The 24,185-nt window shown below is 39.6% G+C and overlaps 2 protein-coding genes and 2 pseudogenes across 2 annotated transcripts; all 4 read left to right on the top strand.

Moving 5' to 3' along the window:
• Positions 1 to 645, top strand: part of LOC121958989 — a 4,452-nt pseudogene extending 3,807 nt beyond the window's left edge.
• A 3-nt stretch (positions 646 to 648) lies between these two features.
• Positions 649 to 2,554, top strand: LOC121958988 (leukocyte cell-derived chemotaxin-2-like; the record flags this gene model as incomplete). The annotated part of the gene is made up of 3 exons (XM_042508173.1): positions 649 to 751; positions 1,401 to 1,556; positions 2,239 to 2,554. Coding segments are annotated over 3 exons (474 nt in total), but the record flags the coding sequence as incomplete, so codon positions are not given.
• A 3,229-nt stretch (positions 2,555 to 5,783) lies between these two features.
• LOC121958747 lies at positions 5,784 to 8,205 on the top strand (annotated as a pseudogene).
• A 2,913-nt stretch (positions 8,206 to 11,118) lies between these two features.
• LOC121958987 (ras-related protein Rab-40B-like) lies at positions 11,119 to 24,027 on the top strand. Its single transcript, XM_042508171.1, has 4 exons — positions 11,119 to 11,643; positions 19,982 to 20,042; positions 22,907 to 22,967; positions 23,905 to 24,027. Exons 1-4 carry the CDS (start codon positions 11,502 to 11,504, stop codon positions 24,025 to 24,027), a joined length of 387 nt encoding a protein of 128 aa, XP_042364105.1. The 5' UTR covers positions 11,119 to 11,501.
• Positions 24,028 to 24,185: the final 158 nt, after the last annotated feature.

Below are 24,185 nucleotides of genomic sequence, written 5' to 3'. Positions count from 1 at the left end.
ATACATAACCTGCACATCTCCTCACACAGAATATATATATCATAACTTGATCATGTACCATATACACAAATCCTCGCGCCCACTCCTAATGAAATCAGTGGACTCTGACAACATCGACCCTGATAGACAATCACTTGGTCTATCATCCAAGCGAGTGAGAGTAGTTATAAGCTAACAGGAGGCCTGTAGATACAAGAATTGCCCAAAAACCCCACGAGAGCTCTATAACCCCCACCATCGTTATATTATGATTCATATTTATTGTTTTGATTTATTTTAGCGCTTTTCAAATTTCTTGCTAATTTTTGGGGTCTTTTCTTGTTTCATCTAAGAACATAACGGCATCATGACAAAAAACCCAGGCATGTAAAGGGTTAAAATTCTGAAAAATAAATTAATATTTGATATTTATGTGTAGGACTGATGATGGTTACAAAAATAAACTCAAAGAAAGCTGAAAATCATATTAATGTCTAATTTTTTTTAAAGCTTGATTCTGAAACATGTTGCGTGCAGAGCAGCGTTTGTAATATTAAAGCCCCTCAGGGTTAAATAACAATAGTGAAATACTTCAAACATTACATATGGTCATTATTTCTGTGACTCACTGTGAACTTTTTTCTTCTTCTTCTGTTCCAGCTGTAATTTTGTGCGGTGCCAGTTACGAGTTCGGCCCGCTATGCTGCAGCAATCCCATCAACCGGGTCAGAGGAAGGGACAGACACGGAAGTGGAGCATTCGGTTCCAGTCGGTAGGCTAGTTTTCTGATGGGTTATTCATCAGTCGTTCTCTTTGGTTTTTAATGGTTAAAAAAATATAAAGATAAAATTTCAAAACAAAAAAAGAGGCATTCAAACACTTAATTTACTGTGTGTGTCTTTGGTTGATCAAATATCTGAACTGATTACAATATTTTTTTTAAAATAAATTGTTTTGAAGAATAGTTTTACTCTTACTCTAGCACATTTTTTTTCATATTTGGTTCCCAACAAAACACCCGTCCGACCAATCGTGAGCAGCTCTATTGAATGTAAGCGCACAGATTGGCTGTCACAGCTGTCAGTCACAGCAGAAAAGCCCCCTTTTGTATAATTTAATAACTCATTAAAACTAAATTTATCATAAAAACAAACATCAGGATGATGAGAACTACCTTTAGTGACAGAAATCATCTCTTGGAAACATTAATTTGACGTGTACTTTGAGGTTTTAGTTTATCCCATTCACTAATATTGAGGGGCGGGCTTTATGTCCTATACTGCAGACGGACAGCAGGGGGCGACACAAACTGAAATGTTACACTTTGGGGGATGTTTTCTTCAAAAAGTCAAGGGAACATGACTCATTGATCTGTAAATGGTAATTTTGTGCGTGAAGTCAAAACCTTTTTTTTTGTTCAGAGGGAGCAAAAACCCACAAAGGGCTTGACATTGAATGTCCGGATGGTTCGAAGGTCTACGCTCCGATGGACATGACCATCACACGTCAGTCCCGGCCGTACGGCACCAACTCGGCCATCGACAACGGCATCGCCTTTACAGCCAACGATCTGCCAGGTTTCATCACACATACACAAAAAAAGGGAAATCAACTGTAAAAAAACAATAAAATTAACAAATACCAAATTAACGATAGATGATAAATTAACCCTTTAGAACCTGGATCGTCATCATCTTGTGCTGCATTCAGATGCTTTTCACTGGCATTTAAACCTCTAAAACCTGAGAGGACTGGTTTGCTTTCAGAAACACAGGAAAAAGCAACTTGGCGAAAAAATGTCCTGCAAACTGTAAAAAAATTTTTTTAAAAAGTAAAAAAAAGTAACAGATGACAAGGAAATGATCTGAAAAAAGGGAGGAAATGTCAAGGAAACTATTATAGTTCTCTTTATTAAAAATTCAAAACTGGAACAAATAAGTTTAAGGGCATTTCTCTGATTTTAGGAAATATCCAGAATTTAGGACCTTCCAAGCACGTTCATTGGATTTTAGGACATTTTTTTTTTAGGATTTTAGGACATTTCACTGATTTCAGGACAATCCTCAGATATCAGGATTGTAGGACATTTCAAGGACTCGGGAGGTCTTAGGACATTTTTCAGGAATTAAGGGCATTTCTAGGATTTATGGACATTTCCAGGATTTAGGACCTTCCTGGGACATTTCACTGATTTTAGGACAGTGTTTTGATTTTAGGACATTTCTATGACTTTATATTAATTGGTTGTTTGTGTTTCAGGAGTGTCCTTTAAGCTTTGGTACATGCATCCAGTGAAGACCTCGGGGACTGTGCGAAAGGGAGAGCAAATCGGCACCATGCTGCCCATGCAGAGCGTTTACCCCGGCATCACCTCCCATGTTCACCTGGAGAAGGGGGACGAGACGGACCCGCAGAGCATCATCGGCACCCAGAATGCGCAGGCCAACAGGCTCTTCTGCAGCCACAGAGATTAGCCCCAGGAGTCTCTTTATCAGAGATTTCTGCATGCTTAAATCACGATTTAAGTGTGACAACGAAGGCTATCATCAATAATAAATAAAGAGCATCAACTGCATTTTTGGAGAGTTTTTTTTTATTTGTTCATATTTAACCCTTTAGGGCCCGCTTTAATATTATACATTATGGTATCGCTCTGTGCACAAAACGCACTTATCAAAATTAAGCTTTAAAGTATATTAACATGAACATTGTGTTCTACTTTCATTTAATTAGGTTTTTAACCACATCAGTCCTCATCATACATATCAAATATTCAGTAATTTTCAGAATTTTAACCCTTTAAATGCCAGGTTTTTGTCATGATACCACTATGTTTGTAGATGGCAAAAAAGATGAATGAATGAATTATTTTCAATATATACATGCAAAGTAGACTTCTTTAAATAATCTCAGTCTGGGATCTGTCAGTGTGTGAGTGTAGCTGCTGACAGTCTGGGATATGTCAGTGTGTGAGTGTAGCTGCCGACAGTCTGGGATATGTCAGTGTGTGAGTGTAGCTGCTGACAGTCTGGGATATGTCAGTGTGTGAGTGTAGCTGCTGACAGTCTGGGATATGTCAGTGTGTGAGTGTAGCTGCTGACAGTCTGGGATATGTCAGTGATCAGCAGCTACATTGACTGTGACAGGTCACCTAGTGGAAATAGCATGTATTTCCTCCATATGCCAAATATGGTCAAAATGACCTCATCAGGTGGAAAATAGTCAAAATGACAAATTCAGAGTCAAAAGCCAGAATGACACCCAGAAATAATACAAGTCCTGTTTTTCTGCTCTGATGGCTGTGGGATCAAAAATGTCAGTTTGAATGGGTTTCAATGGAGCATTTTTGGACCTGAACAGTCTGAATGTAACTATTTAGTTTCCACAGTGTATTTTAGACTTATTGTAGGAGCTGAGCTGCAAATTCACTGATTACACTCAAATACACAATCTGGACTACATTTAGGACATACGCATGAACACAGCCACAATTATCAAAATAAATAAATAAATAAATGAATAATTAGTTTGTGTGTGTGTTTGTTTTTTATTACGTTTTTATTTTATTTTATTTTTTAGCATACTTGCCATATGGAGAAAATAAATGCTATTAATTTATTATGATGTTATATTATTATTTGGCATATCCCAAGCTGTGATTATCAGAAATAAAAAAATTTTAAAAAATTAGCATGTAGCATATTGAAAATAATTATTTCTTTCATCTAAAAACAGTGGAATCATGGCAAAACCCGGCATTTAAAGAGTTAAAATTCTGAAACTTAATGAATATTTGGTATTTATAATTAATTTATAATTTATAATTATTTATAATTATAAATAATGAAGGACAAAGAAACACACACACGTAATAGTGTTTAATCTGCAGCCAAACCTGCAGGACAAACAGGAATTGAGGGTGTGTCCTCAGGTTAGATGTGTTTCAGGAGTAATTTTATTTAATGTCATTAAAGTCAGTGGTAACGTTCTCCCTCGATGGAAAAACTGTTCAAAGCAAACCCATATTGTGTGAGCATTTGACACTGCACAAAAATAATAAATATATAAAAATCAATGTTGCTTCTAATCAGTGACATATCCCAGGCTGTGATGATAAATAAAATAATTTAAAAAATCTACCTAGCATGTATATATTGAAAAAAGGTGCGTTTTTTTTCTTCCAGAAACATAGTAAAAAAAAATTTTTATGTCATCCTATTCTATTCTATTCTATTCTATTCTATTCTATTCTATTCTATTTTATTCTATTGTAATATATTTCACTTCCCTGCATCCACGGGCAGTCAGTCAGTGCGGAACCTTTGTCCCTGCGTGTATGAGGGGAGCTAATTCTGTGCTGCACAGGTGTTATGTATGTTTCCGTCAAACATGTTTGGTAATGTCTCTCCTCTTCTTGCGTGTGTCTCTGTCCAGCCGTGAATGACAGTGGAGTTTTTCTTCTTCAAAGGTAACATCGTGTTATTTTTTAATTATTATTATTTATATTCATTTTAAAAACCGTGTTTTATTATGAAGTTAGTCGCTCAGTTAGCATGTTAGCTTAGCTCAGTTAGCACACCGGTGACTCCTGCAGGTCAGATGTCTCAGCTGCTCTTAGCTCGTTTTTTAAATCACAAAAATGAACATAAAATAAAAAAATATCACATAAACAACGTGCTCATTAAATATCCACGAAGCTAAACACAAACTTTAAAGTCGTTTTTTACCCGATAACTGTTTTATAGCTTTGCTTAAATGCCTTGTTTATCTAGCTCGCGAGCATCTTTTAAAAATATGATAATTTAAGACTTTGATGCAGTTTCATAAATGGACATAGATAGTACAAAATAAATAGAGAAATTATAATAATCGACAGTGTCCTGTGGTGTATTCGGCATTCTTTGATCTACCAAAATATGATTAAAATGTCTGTTTCAGTAAATAATCTCAGTCACTTTGCACTGATCACTACAGAGAAGTTAATCCACGTTTCAGGCTCAGTCCGTTTACAGCATGTTGCTGCTTCGAGAGAAACAAATGCCGAATTTAAGATTGGCTCTTATAAAGGCGAGAAAAGTACAAACTCATATAGAAACAGGCGTGTCACGTATGTTTGTAAACGTTTGACATTAAAATTTAACATTTTTTTAAAGGAGTTTGGTTTGTAGCGAGGCAGCATTAAAATGCTACTTTGTGATTGGATAATAGTTTTAATTCTTTTTAACACAGACAGTAAGTCTGAAATGTAGAGCTGTAGAAGTTAGATAACTGATTGAATGACAGAAAATGAATGAATTGGATATAATATTATTATTATAAAAAATCATTTAAAAAGAGGAAAAGAGTTTTTGAATCTCAGTGAGTTTACCTGGTTATATAAATGATATATATATATATATTTTTTTTTTTCAGGTGAGGTTGTCAATTTTTATATTGACCAAATTATTAATGCTTGATTGAGAGTGAAACAACAGAAACACAAACTTTTGGATATATCAGCTGTTCAGAGTTAAAGTGCATTCCCATCTTCTTTTTTTTAATGAACTGACCTCTTCTTAAAAAGAAAAAAACATAAATTAACAAAAAATAGACAGAGCAGGACAATAGGACAAATACACAGCAGTTATTACAACAACTCGTAATATATATATATATATAATATATGTATGTATATTTTTTCTCAGTCACATCCTCCAGACTTTGTGGATATTTTCTGTTTCTTTTGTGTGAGAGGTGAAGTTTTCCTCTGCTGGTGTTTGTCCTCCGTCAGTGAGCGTCCCTCCTGCTGACCGCAGGTACCCGCCATGCTGCTCGCGCTCCTGCTGCGTCCGTCCCCTCTGCTGTCCTCAGGCCGCTCCGCTTTCGTTAACTCGATGTGTGCGGACGCTCCGGTGCGACGCCTCCAGGTCGCTGCTGCCCTCTCAGGCTGAGCACCTCCTGCGGAGGAGGCTCCCGCCGCGCCTCCACACGCAGAGCCGAGGCGCCAAGAGCCGGGGCAGGAAGTCCAGGAGCCAGGAGGAGGAGTGGAGGACCAGGAACAAGACGGTGCTGACGTACATCGCCGCCGCCGGGGTGGGCATGATCGGCCTGTCGTACGCTGCCGTGCCGCTCTACAGACTCTACTGCCAGGTGAGCATTCACTTCCTGTTCCAGTTCCCTCAGAAACCTGGAAAAGTCATGGAATTTCACAATCACATCTTCCAGACCTGGAAAAGTCATGGAATTTCACAATCACATCTTCCAGACCTGGAAAAGTCATGGGATCAGTAATAATCACTCAGAGTTTTGGGAAAAATTATGGAAATGTGTTGTGTGTAATAAATGAAATTGTATGAATAAAAAATAAGTAAGTAAATAAGTTGAATTTATTTTCGGTAACTGATGATGTAACGTAGCTTCAAAATGCATTCATATTTTCATCAACAAGTTTTCTAAATTTTCTCCCCGGCGTCCGTCTCTCCCTTCATGTCTGATCACGAGACATGTCAGATACTTTTTTAACACTTGAAGTACTTTTAGGTTTTTTTAAATTTTTAAAGAAAAACATGCCTTCCAATCCTGCAGACCCATTTTTTCTTTAGAATAAATTGTGATTTTTTTCTTTGTCTTTTTTTTTTTTTAAAATTATTGCCGATTTTTCTTTTTTCCTTTTTTTTATTGAAATGTTTTGGCTATGTTATTGCCTTTTTGTGATTTTTTTTTAGAAAACCTTTTTTTTAAATTCTTTTTTCTTTAAATGTTTTGGCAGTTTTTATAGAAAACAAATTTTGGCGACCTTGTTTTTTGTCAGGCGTCGGGGCTCGGCGGCACGGCGGTGGCCGGACACGACGTGGATCAGGTGGAGACGATGAAGCCGGTGAAGGAGCGCGTCCTCAAGATCACCTTCAACGCAGACACTCACGCCAGCATGCAGTGGAACTTCAGACCGCAGCAGACGGAGATCTACGTAAGACCTGCGTCCTCTCCTCGACGCCAAAACTCCTCCGTCAATAAAGAGAAAACTCATCTAAAACCACAAATTATTGTAAGCAGGTGAGAACGATCTGCGCCTGTCTGAACTTTGATTCGTTTGTTCGATTCGTTTGTTACACAGGTGGTTCCAGGTGAGACGGCTTTAGCTTTCTACAGAGCGAAGAACCCCACGAATAAACCGATCATCGGCATCTCCACCTACAACGTGGTGCCCTTCGAGGCCGGACAGTACTTCAACAAGATCCAGGTAGTCTGGTTTTTATACTGTTATATTATACTGTTATATATAATTCTGATTATTATTTGCCATTAGTAAATTTATTAATTATGTTTACTTATACATTTTATTATATCTAATTATTTACTACAAGTGTGATTGTCCTTTGTCTCTGTATTATTATTGTTATTATAATTCTGATTTTTTAAATCAATTGTAATTATTCTAGCCCTTAATATATTCTTTTATTTTGCTTATTTTATTTTATTTATTTAGTTTCGGTTTCGGTGTGGTCTTCCTCTCTTTGTATTATTATTATTTATTATTATTATTATTATTATTTTAATTATTATTTTTATTCTTTTCTTTTTTAAAAAATTCTTTTAAATAATAAATTAAACATGTAAAAGCAGCATGACAATACCATGTTTCGTTGTCTTTGAAAATAATGTTTCACAATATAAACATCTGATATAAGACCCACGTAGACTGATGTCGTATTATTGTTATTATTATTATTATTATTATTATTATTATTATTATTTGTTGTAGAAATAGTGTATAATTACAATGATTGTTTTTCCTTATTTTGTTTTTATTTTATTTTATTATTTTTTAAATTTTCTTTATTTACTTCAAGTGTGTTCTTCTTGTGTTTTTTGACACTATGATTTTGTTTGTTTTTTAATAGAAATGAAGCATGAAAATACTCGTGTTTCTTTTCTTTAAATTAAAATCACATCGTCTGCGTTCGTCCGTCTGCAGTGTTTCTGCTTCGAGGAGCAGCGTCTGAACCCTCACGAGGAGGTGGACATGCCCGTCTTCTTCTACATCGACCCGGAGTTCGACGATGACCCGGATGGCCCGAGTGGACACCATCACTCTGTCCTACACCTTCTTTCGAGTCCAAAGAGGGTCAGACTCTGCCTCTGCCCGGATACAGCTACAACTGATCGTCCACACCGAGCGAAATACTGAACCGGCAGCCCGAATCTTTTTCAGATGTCACTTTAATCAGGAAAAAAGGAAACAATTATCCAAAAACCATCGTCTCTGAAACTGAAGGGGATTCAGTCTGGGATGGATTAGCTCCCCCAAAAAAACTGAAAAACAAGATTTATTTTGTTAAAATCAAACAAAAAGGTCAGACATATCTTTTGTTGGTTTTAGTGGCTTTTGAGGAAATAAGAAATTATTAATTTAATTTTGAGAGTTAAGTTGAAATATTTTAAGAAAAATGTGCCATACTTTTCCAGAGAAAAGTCAAAGTCCTGATAGATTTTAAAATGAGGTGAGAGCAATGTGAGGTTTCACTAAAAAACACCTTTATTATTAGAAATTTGGGGATGTTAAAATGTATCTTTTGCAAGTGAAAATATTACGTGGAAGTTGCAGTATGGAGTGAAAATAACACAATTTTGCAATTGAAAAAAGTAAGTTTCAATTTTCCCTCAAATATTTTAACTTAATTCTCTAAATATCAGATTTATTTACCTGATAGTGGCCCTAAACTCTGTCGTACAGAATGAAAACATCCTGGAAATCCTGGAATTCTTCAGCTTTCCAGACATTGAGAAGTCCTGGAGATAATTTTTGATGCCTAAAAAGACCTGAGACAGATTTGAAATATCAGTCTTTAAATCCCTCTCAATCCATCGGCTGATATTTGAAATAAACAAGATTTTGGGGTGTGACGTTTGTGAGAAAAAGTGCGATGGACGAGTTTTTTCTGCATTTCACTGAACTGACGAACAAAAACCGTCTGAAATTCGGACACGTAACTTTTTCTTGTGCCGCTGAGAGACGTTGAGACTTCAGACTTTGTTTCTGTGCGTTCTGACGCCTGAGTGAGACTTTATTTATAAATCAGATAACTGTAAAAAAGACTGAACATAAATCAATAAATTCTGATTGAAAACAGAATCTGGAGCTCTGCAGAGGTTTCACTGAGCTGACCGATTTAAACCGAACAACGAATAAAAGGTGTGAGACTGTTAATGTGACGAATACGAAGGTCAGTGTTTAGGATCCATGTCAGTTTTTTCTTTTCTTTTTTCTGTTTTTGTTTTATGAGCTCTGATTTCTAATTTCATGAAGGAAAATGAGACAGCAAGACGATATTTTTTGTCCTTTTATGTTTGTTTCTCCAAAACAAACTCAACAAAAATGCAACAAAGCCAGAAAGGGGAAAAAATAACAAGGAAGGAAATATTAAAAAGCCTTTAATCGTTAAAAGTGCAAACATGTTTCGAACCCTGCAGGTCTTATTAGGACTATAAAAATACTCTCTTTGTTGTCCTTATTGCCATCTCACTTTTAGATTTTAGTCTATGAATTATTTTATTCATATTTTTTAACCCATTCACTGGTGCTTTTCATGATGTGTCCTGTTAGCGTCACATTGAAGTGTGTCACTAATTTAGTCTGTAAATAACTTCAAAATAATATTGACCAAATAATTAAGAAATGAGATGACTGATGTCGTGTTTTCTCTTTACTTCACAGTTTGCTTCAATTTGTTTTGAAGAAACAAACACATTTCAGTTTTACTTTTTAATTGTTTTTATTTTTACAGCTCCCCTTTTTAATTTATATGTTTTTATTCCCCTCAATTTGAGGGTTTAACTCTTTATCTGCCTTGTTTTGGCCACCAGGTGGCAGCAGAGGAAAAGAAACGTTTCTGTGCTGCTTTAACAGAAATCTGATGAAGATCTGATGCTCTGCTTTGATATGTAAATATGTTTTTTTTTGTTTGTTTTTTTTTTAAAACTGTTTGACTAATGAATATAAGATTAATTTTGAGTTAAAGATTAGCTTGAAAAATAAATCAGAGGTCCAGTTTGCAGGATTATGGGACATGCATTGTCAGAAATGAAATATAATAAATCTGTTTTCTTTAGCGTATAATAATCTGAAAATAAGAATTGTTTTTTTGTTACCTTAAAATGAGCTTTTTATATCCACATAGGGAGCAGGTACTCGCCTACAGAGATCACCATGTTGCACCGCCATGTTCTCCAGCAGCCCAAACATCCCAAAGTCCTAGAAATGTCCTATAAATCAACAAATGTCCCCAAATCCTCGAAATGTCCTAAAATCTGAGAATTATCTTAAGATCCTAGAAATGCCCTAAAATTCAAGAAACATCCTAACATTCTAGAAATGTTCTAAAAACCTAGAAACACCCTGCAATCTGAGAACTTTCCTAAAATCCAAGAAATTTCCTAAAATCTTACAAATCCTAAAATCTTACAAATCCTAAAATCCTAGAGACATCCTAAAATGCCACAATTGTCATAAAAACCTAGCAATGTCCTAAAATCCTGTAAATGTCCTGAAATCCTAAAAACTTCCTTAAATCCTTGAAAAGTTCTAAAATCCTAAAACATCCTAAAGTTCTAGAAATGTCCTTAAATCCTGGAAATGTCCTAAAATCCGATAAATGTCCTAAAATCCTGGAAACATTTATCGGGCCGGGACCCTGGCCTTCAGTCATTTTTGTAAAAGTGGCCCCCAAGCAAAACAAGTTGAGTGTCCCGCTCTGGACCTTTAAAAACGTTACTTTTTCAAAAATACTTAAGATCTTTATTTGAATGTTTAAAATAATCTAACTCTGGGATTATTTTGAAAATGTGATAATGGCAATGTATCGCTCTGTCATGCTTTTATTTTGTAGGCACACACAGGAAGCGGCGCGCTCATCTCATCCCGTGCAGCCTAAACGTCACGCCGGGGAGCCAATCAGACGTCCCCTCGCGTGTGTTGACGGACGTCTCCAGCGTTAGGCTCGAGGTTGCCCTAGCAACTCGGAGGATGGACCAATGAGACAGAGGCAGGCAGGGCTGGACTCCCTCTCCTCCTCCTCCTCCTCCTCCCCCCTCCTCCTCCTCCATCTCCGTCCGCGACACCACCACCTCCTCTGGAGCAGGAGGCGGAGGGAGGGAGGCCAGAGACCCATCAGCTCCTCTTCCTCAGTTCGGAGTCCAGCAGGAGCCGAACTGAACCGGAGGATTTTTTCACCGTCGTGCGTAAAAGCGCAGCGCGTCCGGAGCGCGCAGATGGCACAGAGGGCGCAGTAACCGTCCTGCGGTTGTTGTCGGTGGATCAGCGGACACTTGTGGCTCTCCCGGACACAACCTGACCCGCGTGACAGGACTGTTTGGTGCATGTAAACACGCGCAAAGGACTCCGACTTCAGACCGACTTTCAGCGAACTTTACGCGTCTCTGTATTTTCTCGCTTTCGGACCGGGGTGTTTTGAGGAGGCGGAAGGGTTCGGCTACATGCTGCCGAGTCTCATGATGGGACCGGGCAGCTGTCATCTGCCGCGAGGATGAGCCACAGAAGCAGCCCGGCGCGGGCGTACGACTTTCTGCTCAAGTTCCTGCTGGTGGGGGACAGCGACGTCGGGAAGGGCGAGATCCTGGCGAGCCTGCAGGACGGAGCCACCGAGTCCCCGTACGGATACAACATGGGTGAGTGACCGCCGGGGGAGGAGGAGGGTGTGTGGGACAGAATGGGTGAGGTGATGAGGTCATTTATTTACGTTAAACCTGCCTGTTAGGTGTTTGTGGACTTTATCTTTTTTTTTATGCGCACGGATTTCCTGTTTTTACGCACGGTTTACGCAGCGCTGAAGACCAGTGGATCAAACCAAGTGACAGCTCAGACACAGAGGGAGCACTCATGATGCAGAACAACCCCTCACACACACGCACGCACGCACGCACGCACGCGCGCACACACACACACACACTAAATGTTATGTTAACTGGTTTGTTCCTTCTTGAGGTAACATGAGACACTTTGGCGCTGAATCCCAGTCTGAAACCAGTCACTCTTAACTGGAATACCTCCTTAATCACTGGGAGTTTAGAATCACTAAACTGGGGGAAAACAAAACTTAAGACAGTGCTGCACTTGAGTACAAGTTTGAGGTACTTTTACTTGAATATTTCCAATTTCTGCCACTTTATACCTCGACTCCAGTGCTGTGCTTTTTTATTGGATACTTTCAGTTACTTTACAACTTTTGCTGTTATTAAAGAGGTCAACAGATTATCAGTCTGGCCGATTATCAGCCGATATTTGACATTTTGCCTGTTATCTGTGTCAGCATTTTATTTTTTTTGATTTCACATATAATTAATTAATTGAAAAGTGCAAAGAAAATGTCAGCATGAGATGAACTTCTCTTTGTAAAACCTCAGGGAGATGTTTTTATTTATTAATTTTTCCATTTAAATTTTCACTTGACTTTATTAAAAAAGTTGCTAGGAACTTGTAAAATGTTGAATGTGAAATACAAGTTTGAAGTACTTTCTACTTTCGTACTTTGATTTCTATTTTGTGCTACTTTATACTTCAACTCCAGTGTTTACTTTTTGAAGGACAGCTTCACTTCCGTAAGAGATTGTGCTGTTATTATTAAATTTAATATATTCAGGCGTCATACGGTCATGAGAATCCTGGAAAAGTCATTGAATTAGTCTAGAAAAGTTTTGTATTATACTGCAAAAGTTTGGAAAAGTTATGGAATTCAGTTTCACAAACCTGTATAATAACACCTGATGCCTTTTCTTTAAAAACACGCCCCCCAAAATTTCCAAAACTTCTTCCTTTAAATATCACCAACATTTTAAAAAGGTGAAAAAAGGCAAGTTTTTGTCAGTGAAATAAAGACAAAAAACAGCCATTCAAAGTCTGATGGACTGAAACTGAATCTCAGCATAAGGTCTGAAAGAGAAAAGAGGATTTATGTGGGCCGCCGTTTGAGAGCATCTACAGTGTGTGTACAGTGTGTACAGTGTGTGTACAGTGTGTGTACAGTGTGTACAGTGTGTACAGTGTGTGTACAGTGTGTACAGTGTGTGTGTGTGTGTGTACAGTGTTCAGTGAAGTCTGATGTGTGCAGATGTTGATTTCTGCAGCGTCTGTGCTCGTCGTCTCAGCAGCTTCTCCATCAGCAGAGTCTGTTGATCTCCAGTAACAGTGACTGTCTGTATCTGTCTGTATCTGTCTGTGTCTGTCTGTGTCTGTCTGTATCTGTCTGTGTCTGTCTGTGTCTGTCTGTGTCTGTCTGTGTCTGTCTGTAGCTGTCTGTGTCTGTCTGTGTCTGTCTGTGTCTGTCTGTATCTGTCTGTGTCTGTCTGTGTCTGTCTGTGTCTGTCTGTGTCTGTCTGTGTCTGTCTGTCTGTCTGTGTCTGTCTGTAGCTGTCTGTGTCTGTCTGTGTCTGTCTGTATCTGTCTGTATCTGTCTGTAGTCTGTCTGTATCTGTCTGTATCTGTCTGTAGCTGGGGTTTGGTGGAGAGAGTTGGGCTCTGTTGAACAACTGTTTGTGGTCGTCATTAACTCTTTGAGACTTGGATCAAAATCAGTTTTCTTGTGCTGCTTTTGAATCTGCAGCAAAGTGGTTGATTTCTTTCAAATATATATAGATATATATATATATATATGTGTGTTTTTATATGTTTTATGTGTGTGTGTGTGTGTGTGTGTGTGTGTGTGTGTGTGTGTGCGCGTGTAAAAACAATTTCTGAAAGTCAGAAATACCGTTTTATCGTAGTACTCAACCACACTGGTGCAAAAATGATAAAATCCAATGTGAACTAATATAAACACAACTGTGTGTGTGTGTGTGTGTGTGTGTGTGTGTGTGTGTGTGGTGTATTAATAAATGCTGGCGGCAGCTGCTCATGACTCACTCCGGCTCCGCAGGAGGGCGTCCAGGACGAGCCGACGCTCTGCAGCTCTGCACATGATGTAACTGTGAGGTCGACGACTGCGACTTTGTACATTTTTCTGATCCCATTTATTTAAGATGATGTAATGAGGAAAACATTTACAACCTGTTGTTTGGACAGAGAGCTGAGCGGGGAGAACTGATTTAAAGATCTTTTTTTTGTGCCTTTATGTTATCTGAAAATAATTTGGGATGTTTTTGCAGACGTGTTTTCATTTTACAGTGAAAGAGTTTTAGGAATACTCGGTGTGTGTACTGATGCGACAGCAGAGATTTGTGTTTACGTCTCGGCGTCACTTTGTGACTCTGATAAGACAACTGGATCCTCAGATCAAAGTAAACCCGTCCTGCTGCAGCTGTTAATATTTCAGGCGTTGAGCTGACAGCAGCATCCGGAGCGACTTCAGCGCGACAACGGCGAAAAGCTCCGAGCTTCAGACTGCTGACACAACCGTCAGCAGAGAGGAGGTCAGAGGTCAGGGGGGCAGAGGTCGAATAACATCAGAGTGATCCTGGATGGATGACAGGAGACCGACTCATGCTGGGTGTTTAATGCTGCATTCATGTACTCCTCGGAAGTATCGTATTTAGGAGTTATGAGCACATGAACGGCCTTCTTAGATCACAATTACGAGCGAGAAATTGGGAAATTTTGATGATACCCGAGTTGTGACGGTTTGCGTGACGTTTCAGGGCAGCAGAAATGGAAACAATGTCAGAAATTGATGGTTAAAAATGCTAAATTTTGTTGTTTTGCTCCCATTAGCTATCGTTGAAAAATTTTCGTTTAAAATGCAACTTGTAGCTTCCATGTCGTTCCCACTTTACCACCTCAAAGCACGTGAACACAACCAAGTCTGAAGAGCAACTTCCCAACTCTCTCCAGTTCAAATATTAATATTTTTTGCGAGTCATAGTGGTGCTCCGTGGTTGAAAAATGTTACCTAATAGTCACGGTCTGGAGCTCATGCCGGTTGCCACAAAAGCAACAAGATCATTTCTACTTATTTATACTTATATATACAATTTATACAATGTTCACAAAAAAACATTTCATATATCACGTGGAATACGCTGCAATCATCGAGTATATTCATTTTATCGTCCACCACAACAACCAAGCGTCATTTTCTGCAAATTAGAATTTGTGCTAAATTTCGACTTTCCTGCAGAGTATCAGGTCGGTCGGTCAAACGCTTTGATCCAGCCTGAAACTTCTCAGTTGTTGGATGAATTTTGATAAAATGTGGTTCTTTATTCGTGTTCTTCTCAGGATTTACTGTAAAAACATTGTGATCTTCTGACTTCTCATCTCGTGCCATCGTCAGGTCAACGTTTTAACGTGTCCAGTACTTTGGTTTATGACCAAATACCTGCAGAAATAAAGACGTAAAAACCAACATCTGCCACGCAGTCAGTGAACATCATGTCCTGACCACGATGTGTTCTCACAGTGAGGTGAGCGTCGTAGCGTCCAAACGTCGAGCTGAAATGTGTGAACGTCGAGCTGAAATGTTTGATGCATAAATAAAAAGAGTCACTTCTCTGTATTTTTCATGTGCGAGCCGGCAAGGTCACCCCGATCTGTATGAGTGGGATCACACATCCAGAGGAGTGAGTCAGCCTCTCCTGGCAACACCGACAGCAACTCCACTTTCCTCATCATTATACCCCCGCTGAGCCACACACACACACACACACACACACACACACACACACATTCGTAGAGTCTCCCTGAGGCTCGACTCTCAGGGATTTTTAAAGCTCGGGCTGTTTGTTGGAGTGATTTTGTGAAGTTACACAACACTTGAAGAGATGTTACGAAACAAAAGAGGCGTTCACAGGCGTTAAAAACTAATTGTAAACAACCATTTCTTTTTGTGCGAGTGATTATCAGCAGCACATAAAACACACAAAATAAACGAAGAGGGCGTTTGTGTGCATTTTTGGCAGCTTGCGTCGGTGTGTTCTGTAATCAAGGCTTCCCCCCGTGCGGTTTCTGGCACCGCGGCCCGTTAATAGCAGCTCCTCTCTCTGGACTTGGCTGCAGAGCGAAGCCCCCGCCGGGGACGCCCGCCTGCAGCCTTCACGGCCGTTGATCCCGATCCAGTGGGTCCTGCAGACGTCCCGCGTTTTCACCGCTAAACTGCAGCCGCCGGCCACAGCTATGTCTCCATCTCCCCGTCATGCCTCCCATTAAAGAGGGCGACCCAGAAACGGCAGACATCGAGGCTTCACAGCTCCGGTTTTCCGTCAGCTGAGCCAAACAGCCTGAAGTGGGGGAAACCGTGTTGTCAGTGGCTGGGTCAGGAGTCCCAACACGTCTCCCCAGAGAGCCAGAGTCCCCGAAAAGGGAAATAAAAAACAAACAGCGTCGCTAAAACTCTAATTACTCACCTCGCTGCAGCTTTAGTTAGCTGCCTCACCTTGTTCTCAAATGTCAGCTTTTAATTGGCAACAACAAAGTCAGAATTACATGAACACCTCAGGGGATTTTTTTTCAGATTTGGCACAAATGTTCACTTGGACTCATAGATGAAGTGCTTAGATTTCTTGGGTCAAAGGTCAAGGTCACTGTGACCTTGTTTGTTTCATTCGTGTAAACTCAGAATCTCGAGAACTCCTTTTCAGGGAATTTCGTACGATTTTACACAAACGTTCACTTGGACTCAGTGATGAGCTGATTAGAATCTGGTGGTCAAAGGTCAAGGTCACGGTGACCTGAAAAACATGTTTATGGCCATCCCTCCCTCCTCAGTCGCTCCTCCTGAGGATGTCGTCTGAGGCACGTTGTGATTTGTGATATTGGTCTTTATGAATAATGTTGACTTGACACGAGCTTGGGGTCGACCGGAGGGTGGGCACATGTTGAGCGATGTTGTGAGCGATAATGAGCCACTCCACTAGCTCGCTGGCTCCTAGCGTACCCGATTGAGGTGCAGTGATGTAAAGATTAGCAAAATTCACCAACAGACTGACATGTCGAACTGATCAAAAGTGTTCGCCGTGGTCAACCAGTGGACGGTTAACAGCTGACATGCCTGTCCCACTTTGATTTGATACAAAGCTGATTAAAAATCGCTTTAATGTGGTACACAAAACCTGTAAACCAAGAAAACGTGTTCGAACAGAAACCTAAAATACAAACGTGAACCTGAAGACGAGCTTAAGTCCTGTTTAAATACAACAAAAGCCATGATGTAATCATCTAGTTTAAAACACTGACATGGTCCTTTAATACGCTAACACTGTAAGCATCATCGGCATCAACACACACACACACACACACACACACACACACACACACACACACACACACACACACCAGCGCTCTGTGCTGTTTCACTGTGTTGACGTCCGTCTACAAACCTCACTGTTTCCAACCTCTTATGTAACACCACTTTCCCAAGATGCTTCATGTATCATGCAGCATACCAGAGGGAGAGTGTGTGTGTGTGTGTGTGTGTGTGTGTGTGTGTGTGTAATAACCCGAACATATGTGTGTAGTAGGTTGGAGGAGTGTGTGTGTGTGTGTGTGTGTGTGTGTGTGTGTGTGTGTGTGTGTGTGTGGATTTCCTCCCAGAATAACTCTTACATTATATCACATCTTGTCTTCCTCCTCTCTTCGCTCTGATGCGCCTCGAGGCTCCGTCACTCCACATTTACTCAAGTACTGTACTGAAGTAACATTTAGAGGTACTTGTACTTTTCTGCTGTTTTATACTTCTAATCCACTCCATTTGAGACGCAAATATTGTACTTTTTTAAATGCACTACATTTATATCACAGCTTTAGTTACTTCACAGATTCAGAGTATTAAAATATAATCAACAAATAAATGATGATGTATTATTTTACAGTAAACCACTCAGTTTACTTATTATAGTATAGTATACTTACTTGTTTTGTTTGGCTGACGAATGATATGTGCACACACGTATTAATGTACAGGTATGACCCATATATATAATATATATATATATATATATATATATTAGGGATGCACGATAATTATCACCCGATAATGAGACTTATGACGTCATACCGATAATTTCGATAATAACATTTGTGGCCAATAAATAGAACCGATAATAATAAGCATAAATTGCTTTGTTTTGGCCCGTGTTGCCATGGTTTCGCTCCTCCAGTCCTACACACACTGTATCAGTCAGCAGCAGGGTTTAACCCATTGTTTCTTTGTCTTTTTTTTAACTCTTTCCCCGCCAATGAAGAGATTTTTCGTCAATCTGTGTTTTCACTGTAGTGTGGGGGACACTGTTACAGATTTTATGCAATAAAACAACATTTTCACGCCCAAAAACAAACGAACAAGACGATCTAAAGTCCCAGGGTGACGGGAGGAGAGGACTACTAACGTGCCGACTTTATCACTATTTAGCGGCTTTTCGGAGCCTCTCAGCGGCGACACAACACAAACCCCAAATCTTAAAACGGAATTGATTTTTCTCTTGAAAATGACTTTCTTTTACGGAAATACAATTTTCCAGCTTTTGGTCTGAAATGTCGATTTTTTGATGAAAATACACAGATTAAATTCATCTGTACTCACCACATCACAGCGTTTCATACCCTCGGGTGATGAAAAACAAACAAAACGAAGTTATTAGTCATCAGTATCTCATCAGCCACGAGAAGCTGGAAATTGCTCTCCCTAAACTGATCAATATCCATGTTGTGTGACAGTGTGAGTGACAGAATTATGAAATTTGGTTACTATGATGACGTTTGAGGAAATCACAAATCAAATCAGGTTTGAGTCGTTTTTTTGTTGTTTTTTTATCGGTGAATGGGTTTTAAGAAAACTGGCAGTAATCCAACCAGCTGTGAAAAAATATGATCGGTTAAATTTGGTGTAGATACGCTCATAGAGAGAAATGGATTCAAATTTTTAAATTAAAGTGTGATTTATTTGCATGAAATTATTCGTGTGTGCTCAGAAAAAGACCTTAAAGGTGAACTGGTTCTGCTGGTTTAAGCGCACACAGGTAAACGAAGGTGACTGTATGTGACTGCCAGCATCTCTTACTGTAACTCATGCTGATGGGTCCTCTGAGGTCGTGTGTGTGCGTGCGCGTGCGTGCGTGCGTGCGTGTGTGTGCGTGCGTGCATGTGTGTGTGCGTTGGCAGCCATTGTTGAAGCTTCACAGTTGGAGCGTCGTCACTTGCAGACAGCTCCTGATAATTACTGTTATAAAAGAGACGAGCTGCTCGCTGCTTTTTTGTTCCCGCCGGGACTCGTGTGACAGCAGCCTGATATTAGCAGCTAATCAAGTGTGTGTGTGTGTGTGTGTGTGTGTGTGTGTGTGTGTAAAGCTGGCGGGCGCTGGTACAAATCTCTGAAACTCTGAAAGTAAATCCGTGGCCGTGTTGGAGCCTCCAGCGGTGGATTTTCTTAATCTGCTGTCAGAGGAGGACGTGTGGATGGAGGCTGGGAGGTTGCTGGTTCTAATCCCTGTGAAACCTCTTAAAAGTGAGAAAAAAGGATAACAGATGATTTCTCTCACACCTTGTAACAGGAGCATTAACACCGGCCGCTGAGCAGCAGACGTTACGTAAGAGGTTTTATATACGAATCATATAAACAGAGAATAAAACGTTGGCGTGTTTGAGGTCGTTAAAACTGTGGCTGCTTGTTTGAGTTCAGTTATGAAGCAGAATCATGAAGCGACAGTAATTTCTGGACTATTTCAAGGAGAACTCAGCCCATCGTCCTTCGTTTCTTATTTTTACAGTCCTAATTTTGACTTACCTCGCTGGGTTTTGGGAGCCAAAAGTCCCGATGGTGGCGCTACAGAGACTGTTTAAAGCTCAAAACTTTAAAATTCATAAAAAATTACCTGTAAGAAAAACTTTTGGAAAACCAACTCAGTGCCAATTATTAACCTTCAGGGCCGCTTTAATATCGCTCAGAGTTAAGCTTTAAAAAATATTATACATTAATGTTATTTTCTGCTTTTATTGAGTTAATTATTTAAACCTTAAATTCATTGTTTGTTTTTTTTTTTTAAAAACAGGAGACTCATGTGTTTGTTGTTTGTTTTGTTTCAGGAATCGACTATAAGACGACCACCATCCTTCTGGACGGGAGGAGAGTCAAGCTGCAGCTCTGGTACTTTTACACGCCACGTGCACGCTCACATCGATAGTTTCTCTCTCTGGCCAAATATACAAATATAAAGATATCTTTGAAAATATAACTCTATGTTTTGGCTTCTTTGAGCTTTAGGTCAGGTTTCTCACAAGTGCAACAGAAGAATGCAGCGCGGTTTAAAATGTTTCTCGGATTTTAGGGGATTTCAGAAATGTTTCTAGGATTTCAGGACATCCCTAGGATGTTTCTCAGATTTAAGGGCATTTCTTCGATTTTGGGACATTTCTCAAATTTCAGGACATTTTCTAGGACTATAGGACGTTTCTAGGAATTTAGGAAATTTCTAGGATTTCAGGACATTTCTTAGATTTTAAGACATATCTAGGGTTTTAGGACATTTCTTTATTATAGGACATTTCTCAGATTTTAGGACATTTTTTAGCTCAGCTGGGTTCTCCGTCGGTGGGTGTGGGGGATCCTCCACTGGCACTTTTTTTGATCAACAGTATCTTTTGATGCTGTTTTATGCACGCTGGCATTTTATGTGTACTAAAAGTACAAAAACATTTCCCAGTGTGAATCACTTTATTTTTATTGTGAATTAGGAAATAGTTGGGGTTCCACCTGGCACCCTATTGGGGACCAGATTTGACTCGTGAGCTGCAAGTTGAGTATCACCGTTATAAAAAATAATAACACATCATTGCTGCGTCGACACTTTAGAAAAGTCCTTTTTGCACTTGAAGGCAGCATCTGATCAGACTTTGAGATCAGAAATAAATGTAAAGAACCTGAAAAATGTCTCGTCGTGTTGGAAAAAACGTCTTAATAAACTTTCCTGTATATATGAACAACTGCAGTGACGAAAAGGCAAATAAGGAGGATTAATGCACGCAGCGAGAACATACACTGGCTGCATTAATGCATCTGTTAAAGCCTCCACATGTTCACTTAAAGGAGAAGGACGTTAGTGGGATTGCAGTGCACTTAATGTACTGAACACACACACACACAAACACACACACACACACACGTTCAGTCACCCATGGCTCTAAACCGCCGGCCTCTCGGAGGTATTTTTAGAGCGGTTTTGCTTTTAGCCCAGTCAATATTAAATTATTAATCTGAAACTTTGTTTGATGTTTAAGCGGATGAGACGCTTTAGCTCGGGCGTGTGTGTGTGTGTGTGTGTCTCTCCCCTGGCTACACACACTTTGAGTAAATCCCCGCCTGACCCGATGTGACGTTTTCGCTCACACGGCGACACGCAGAACTCCTGTTTGGGGTCTTTCACTCTCGTCCTGAATAACAACAGATGGAGCGTCTCAGTATCAGTTCGTGATGAATCTTTGTGGTTTCGCCGGACCACCTGACTTGCAGAGCGGCAGCTGGCCCGGTCAGAGGCAGCAGGCCAGCAGCCAGCGAGTCCTCACACGAGCCAACCCAAACACTGCTGTGGTATTCAGCTCTGCTGCTTGTTTTTCACTGCAGACACGAAAACAACGGTCCAGTCGTGTTTCAGTGGAGGGAGGACACACGGACTTTATTATGATTGTAGCGTTTTTAAAGCCACTCCTGCATCTGAGAAAACTGTCATTTCACAATAACAAGATCAAACTCAGTGTGTTGTTTCATACAAAACTGTGCTTTTTTATCCATGAAAAGAAAGACTTGAGAAACAAGCGTCAAGTTAAACAAGTCATGCCAAAACTCTGTCATACTTAAATGACCGAACAGCTCAGCAGCCTTAATGACACCTCAAAACGGCATTAATGCCGTGCTAATGGTCGCAGTTTTGAACGGATCCTTAAAGGGATGGTTCAGATTATTATGCTTCAACATTTGCTTTTGCGTTGCTCAAGAATGGCGTGAGGGGAATTTCCTTAAATTTGGCACAAATGTCCACTTGGACTCGACAATGAACTGATTAGATTTTGGCGATCAGGGTCACTGTGACCTCACAAAACATGTTTTTTGGCCATAACTCAAGAATTTGTACACTCATTATGATACAATTTCACACAAATATCTAATAGAATATAATGATGAAGTGATGAAATTTTATTCTTGAAATTTTGATGCAAACATTCAGTTTGACTGATCGATGAACTGATTTGAATTTGGTGGTAGAAGGTCAAGGTCACTGTGACCTTGCATTAGTCTCATTTTTGTGAAGGCAATATCTGAATATGGCCTTGAGGGAATTTCCTGAAATTTGGCACAAACGTCCACTTGGACTCAAGAATCAATTGATTTCCCTTACAACCCCCTTAAAAAAAAAAAAATCCAAACTTTCCCTTTACTGCCACGTACGGAGGAGGATTAGGGCCAGGCAGGAGAAATGTTTTTGAGAGGAGGAAGATTTATTTTTCATTATGCACGTCGACAATAAAGTTGAAATGTCAAGAAAAATGTTGAAATACAGTGTTGATAAAAAACTAGATATTGTATTTCAACATTATTCTCGACATTTCAACTTTTTTCTTGACATTGTTTTTGGACATTATTCTCGAACATTTCGATTTTAATCTCAACATTTATTCTGGATGTGCATGATAAAAAAAAAAAATTCCTCCTCTCAAAAATATTTCTCTCGCCTGCCTCCAGTAGTCTTTCGTAGCCATGAAACAGCCGCAGTTCTGCGGTAAAATGACCTGGTTACGTTAAAGAAAAGCATCACGGTTCTGCAACAAATGAAATATTTGTACCCAGCACCACGACCTCTGACAAATCAACATCAGTCCATAAGTGTTTGTTTCGGTGGAGAAGATGCTTCGGCGAGTTTCCTCTGAAGGTTGGAAAGACTTCATGTTGAACTGAAAAGTGTGTGTGAATGTGTGTGAAGTGTCTGACCTTTTAGTGTCTGTGTGTGTTTTTTTTAGGGACACGTCTGGTCAGGGACGGTTCTGCACCATCTTCAGATCGTACTCCAGAGGAGCGCAGGTACGTGGGCGTCTTCTGTCAGAAACTGGACATATATCGATATTTTTTAGTGTGTTTAGGGTTTTTGTTTCCTCAGAATGAGCAGTTTGTGTCTTCATCTAAACCGAAACAAATAACACAGCAAATATTTACCGCCATGTTTCTTCGGATAAACCAAACATTGGCTCTCGATGGGGACATCCGCTTTGTCGTGTTTTGGCGCCGGCCAGTGTAGTTATCATCCCTTTGCGTAGGAAAAAAAAGGCTGATTTATTTTTAGTTTTTTAAACATAAAACTGTTTTATTCAGTGTTTTTATCAGTTTAAATCAGCTGGTCTGTTTGTTTTGGAAAGGGTTAGGGTTAAGAGAGCTCTGCGGGTAATTAAACTGTAATCCTCACCACGAGAGCAGGACGATCGATCGCAAATGCTGTATATATATACACACACACACACACACACACACACACATATATATATATATATATATATACGGATATATATGTGTTTATATATCCAACACAAGGAGAAAACACTGCTGATCTGAACAATAGAAAACTGATAACTTTTTATCATCAAAAATTTAAATCTAAATCTAAAAGAAAAAAGACATGTTGTTATTGTCGGCGTCTCTTTTTTCAGCCAAAGATGCACAAGACAGAAAGTAAGTGCGGTTTTCTTTTTCGCCATCCACGTTTAAGACGAATGAATAATGACTTTTGGAGGGAATTCAACTTTTTTTTACATTTTAGAGGGAATTTGATATGTAAAGAGAGCTTCCTTCATGTAAAAAGCTACAATAATTACATAAAATAATAGACTCAAAATGATTTTATTTAATACATTTAATCTATTTTTGACACATCGCCATAGCAACATATGGTCATGTGTGTTTTATTTTGCCGCCCTGCCAGTCCGTCTATATATTTATTTATGTATTTTTCCCCGTGCTGTCACAGAAGTGTCGCCAATCCGCCGTCTACCATCCACCGTTAACTGAGCGCAGCATAAACCTGACACACTGGACCTTTAATCACCCGAGGCCCGATATTTTGGAGCAGTTTGATGCTCGTAAGAGTTAATTTTGGGTCCTCTGACGGAGCTTGTGTGTGTGCTGTTGTTCTGACCTCAGACAGACTCTCTGAGCTCTGAGAGGACGCGTGAAGAAACTCATCAAACAGCCGCAGACGGCGTTGTTATGTTCCCAGCGGAGACACAAAGAAAACACTTTTCGCTGAAT

This window comes from Plectropomus leopardus, chromosome 19, assembly GCF_008729295.1.
Source record: "Plectropomus leopardus isolate mb chromosome 19, YSFRI_Pleo_2.0, whole genome shotgun sequence".
Classification (NCBI taxonomy): domain Eukaryota; kingdom Metazoa; phylum Chordata; class Actinopteri; order Perciformes; family Serranidae; genus Plectropomus; species Plectropomus leopardus.
This window is presented reverse-complemented; position numbering and strand designations above follow the sequence as displayed.

Excerpts from the sequence above, each read along its gene's own strand:
- LOC121958987 (XM_042508171.1), top strand. The coding sequence starts at position 11,502 with ATGAGCCACAGAAGCAGCCCGGCGCGGGCGTACGACTTTCTGCTCAAG. Across the intron at positions 11,644-19,981 it reads CCCGTACGGATACAACATGG|GAATCGACTATAAGACGACC; the intron begins GTGAGTGACCGC and ends GTTTTGTTTCAG. Across the intron at positions 20,043-22,906 it reads AGAGTCAAGCTGCAGCTCTG|GGACACGTCTGGTCAGGGAC; the intron begins GTACTTTTACAC and ends TGTTTTTTTTAG.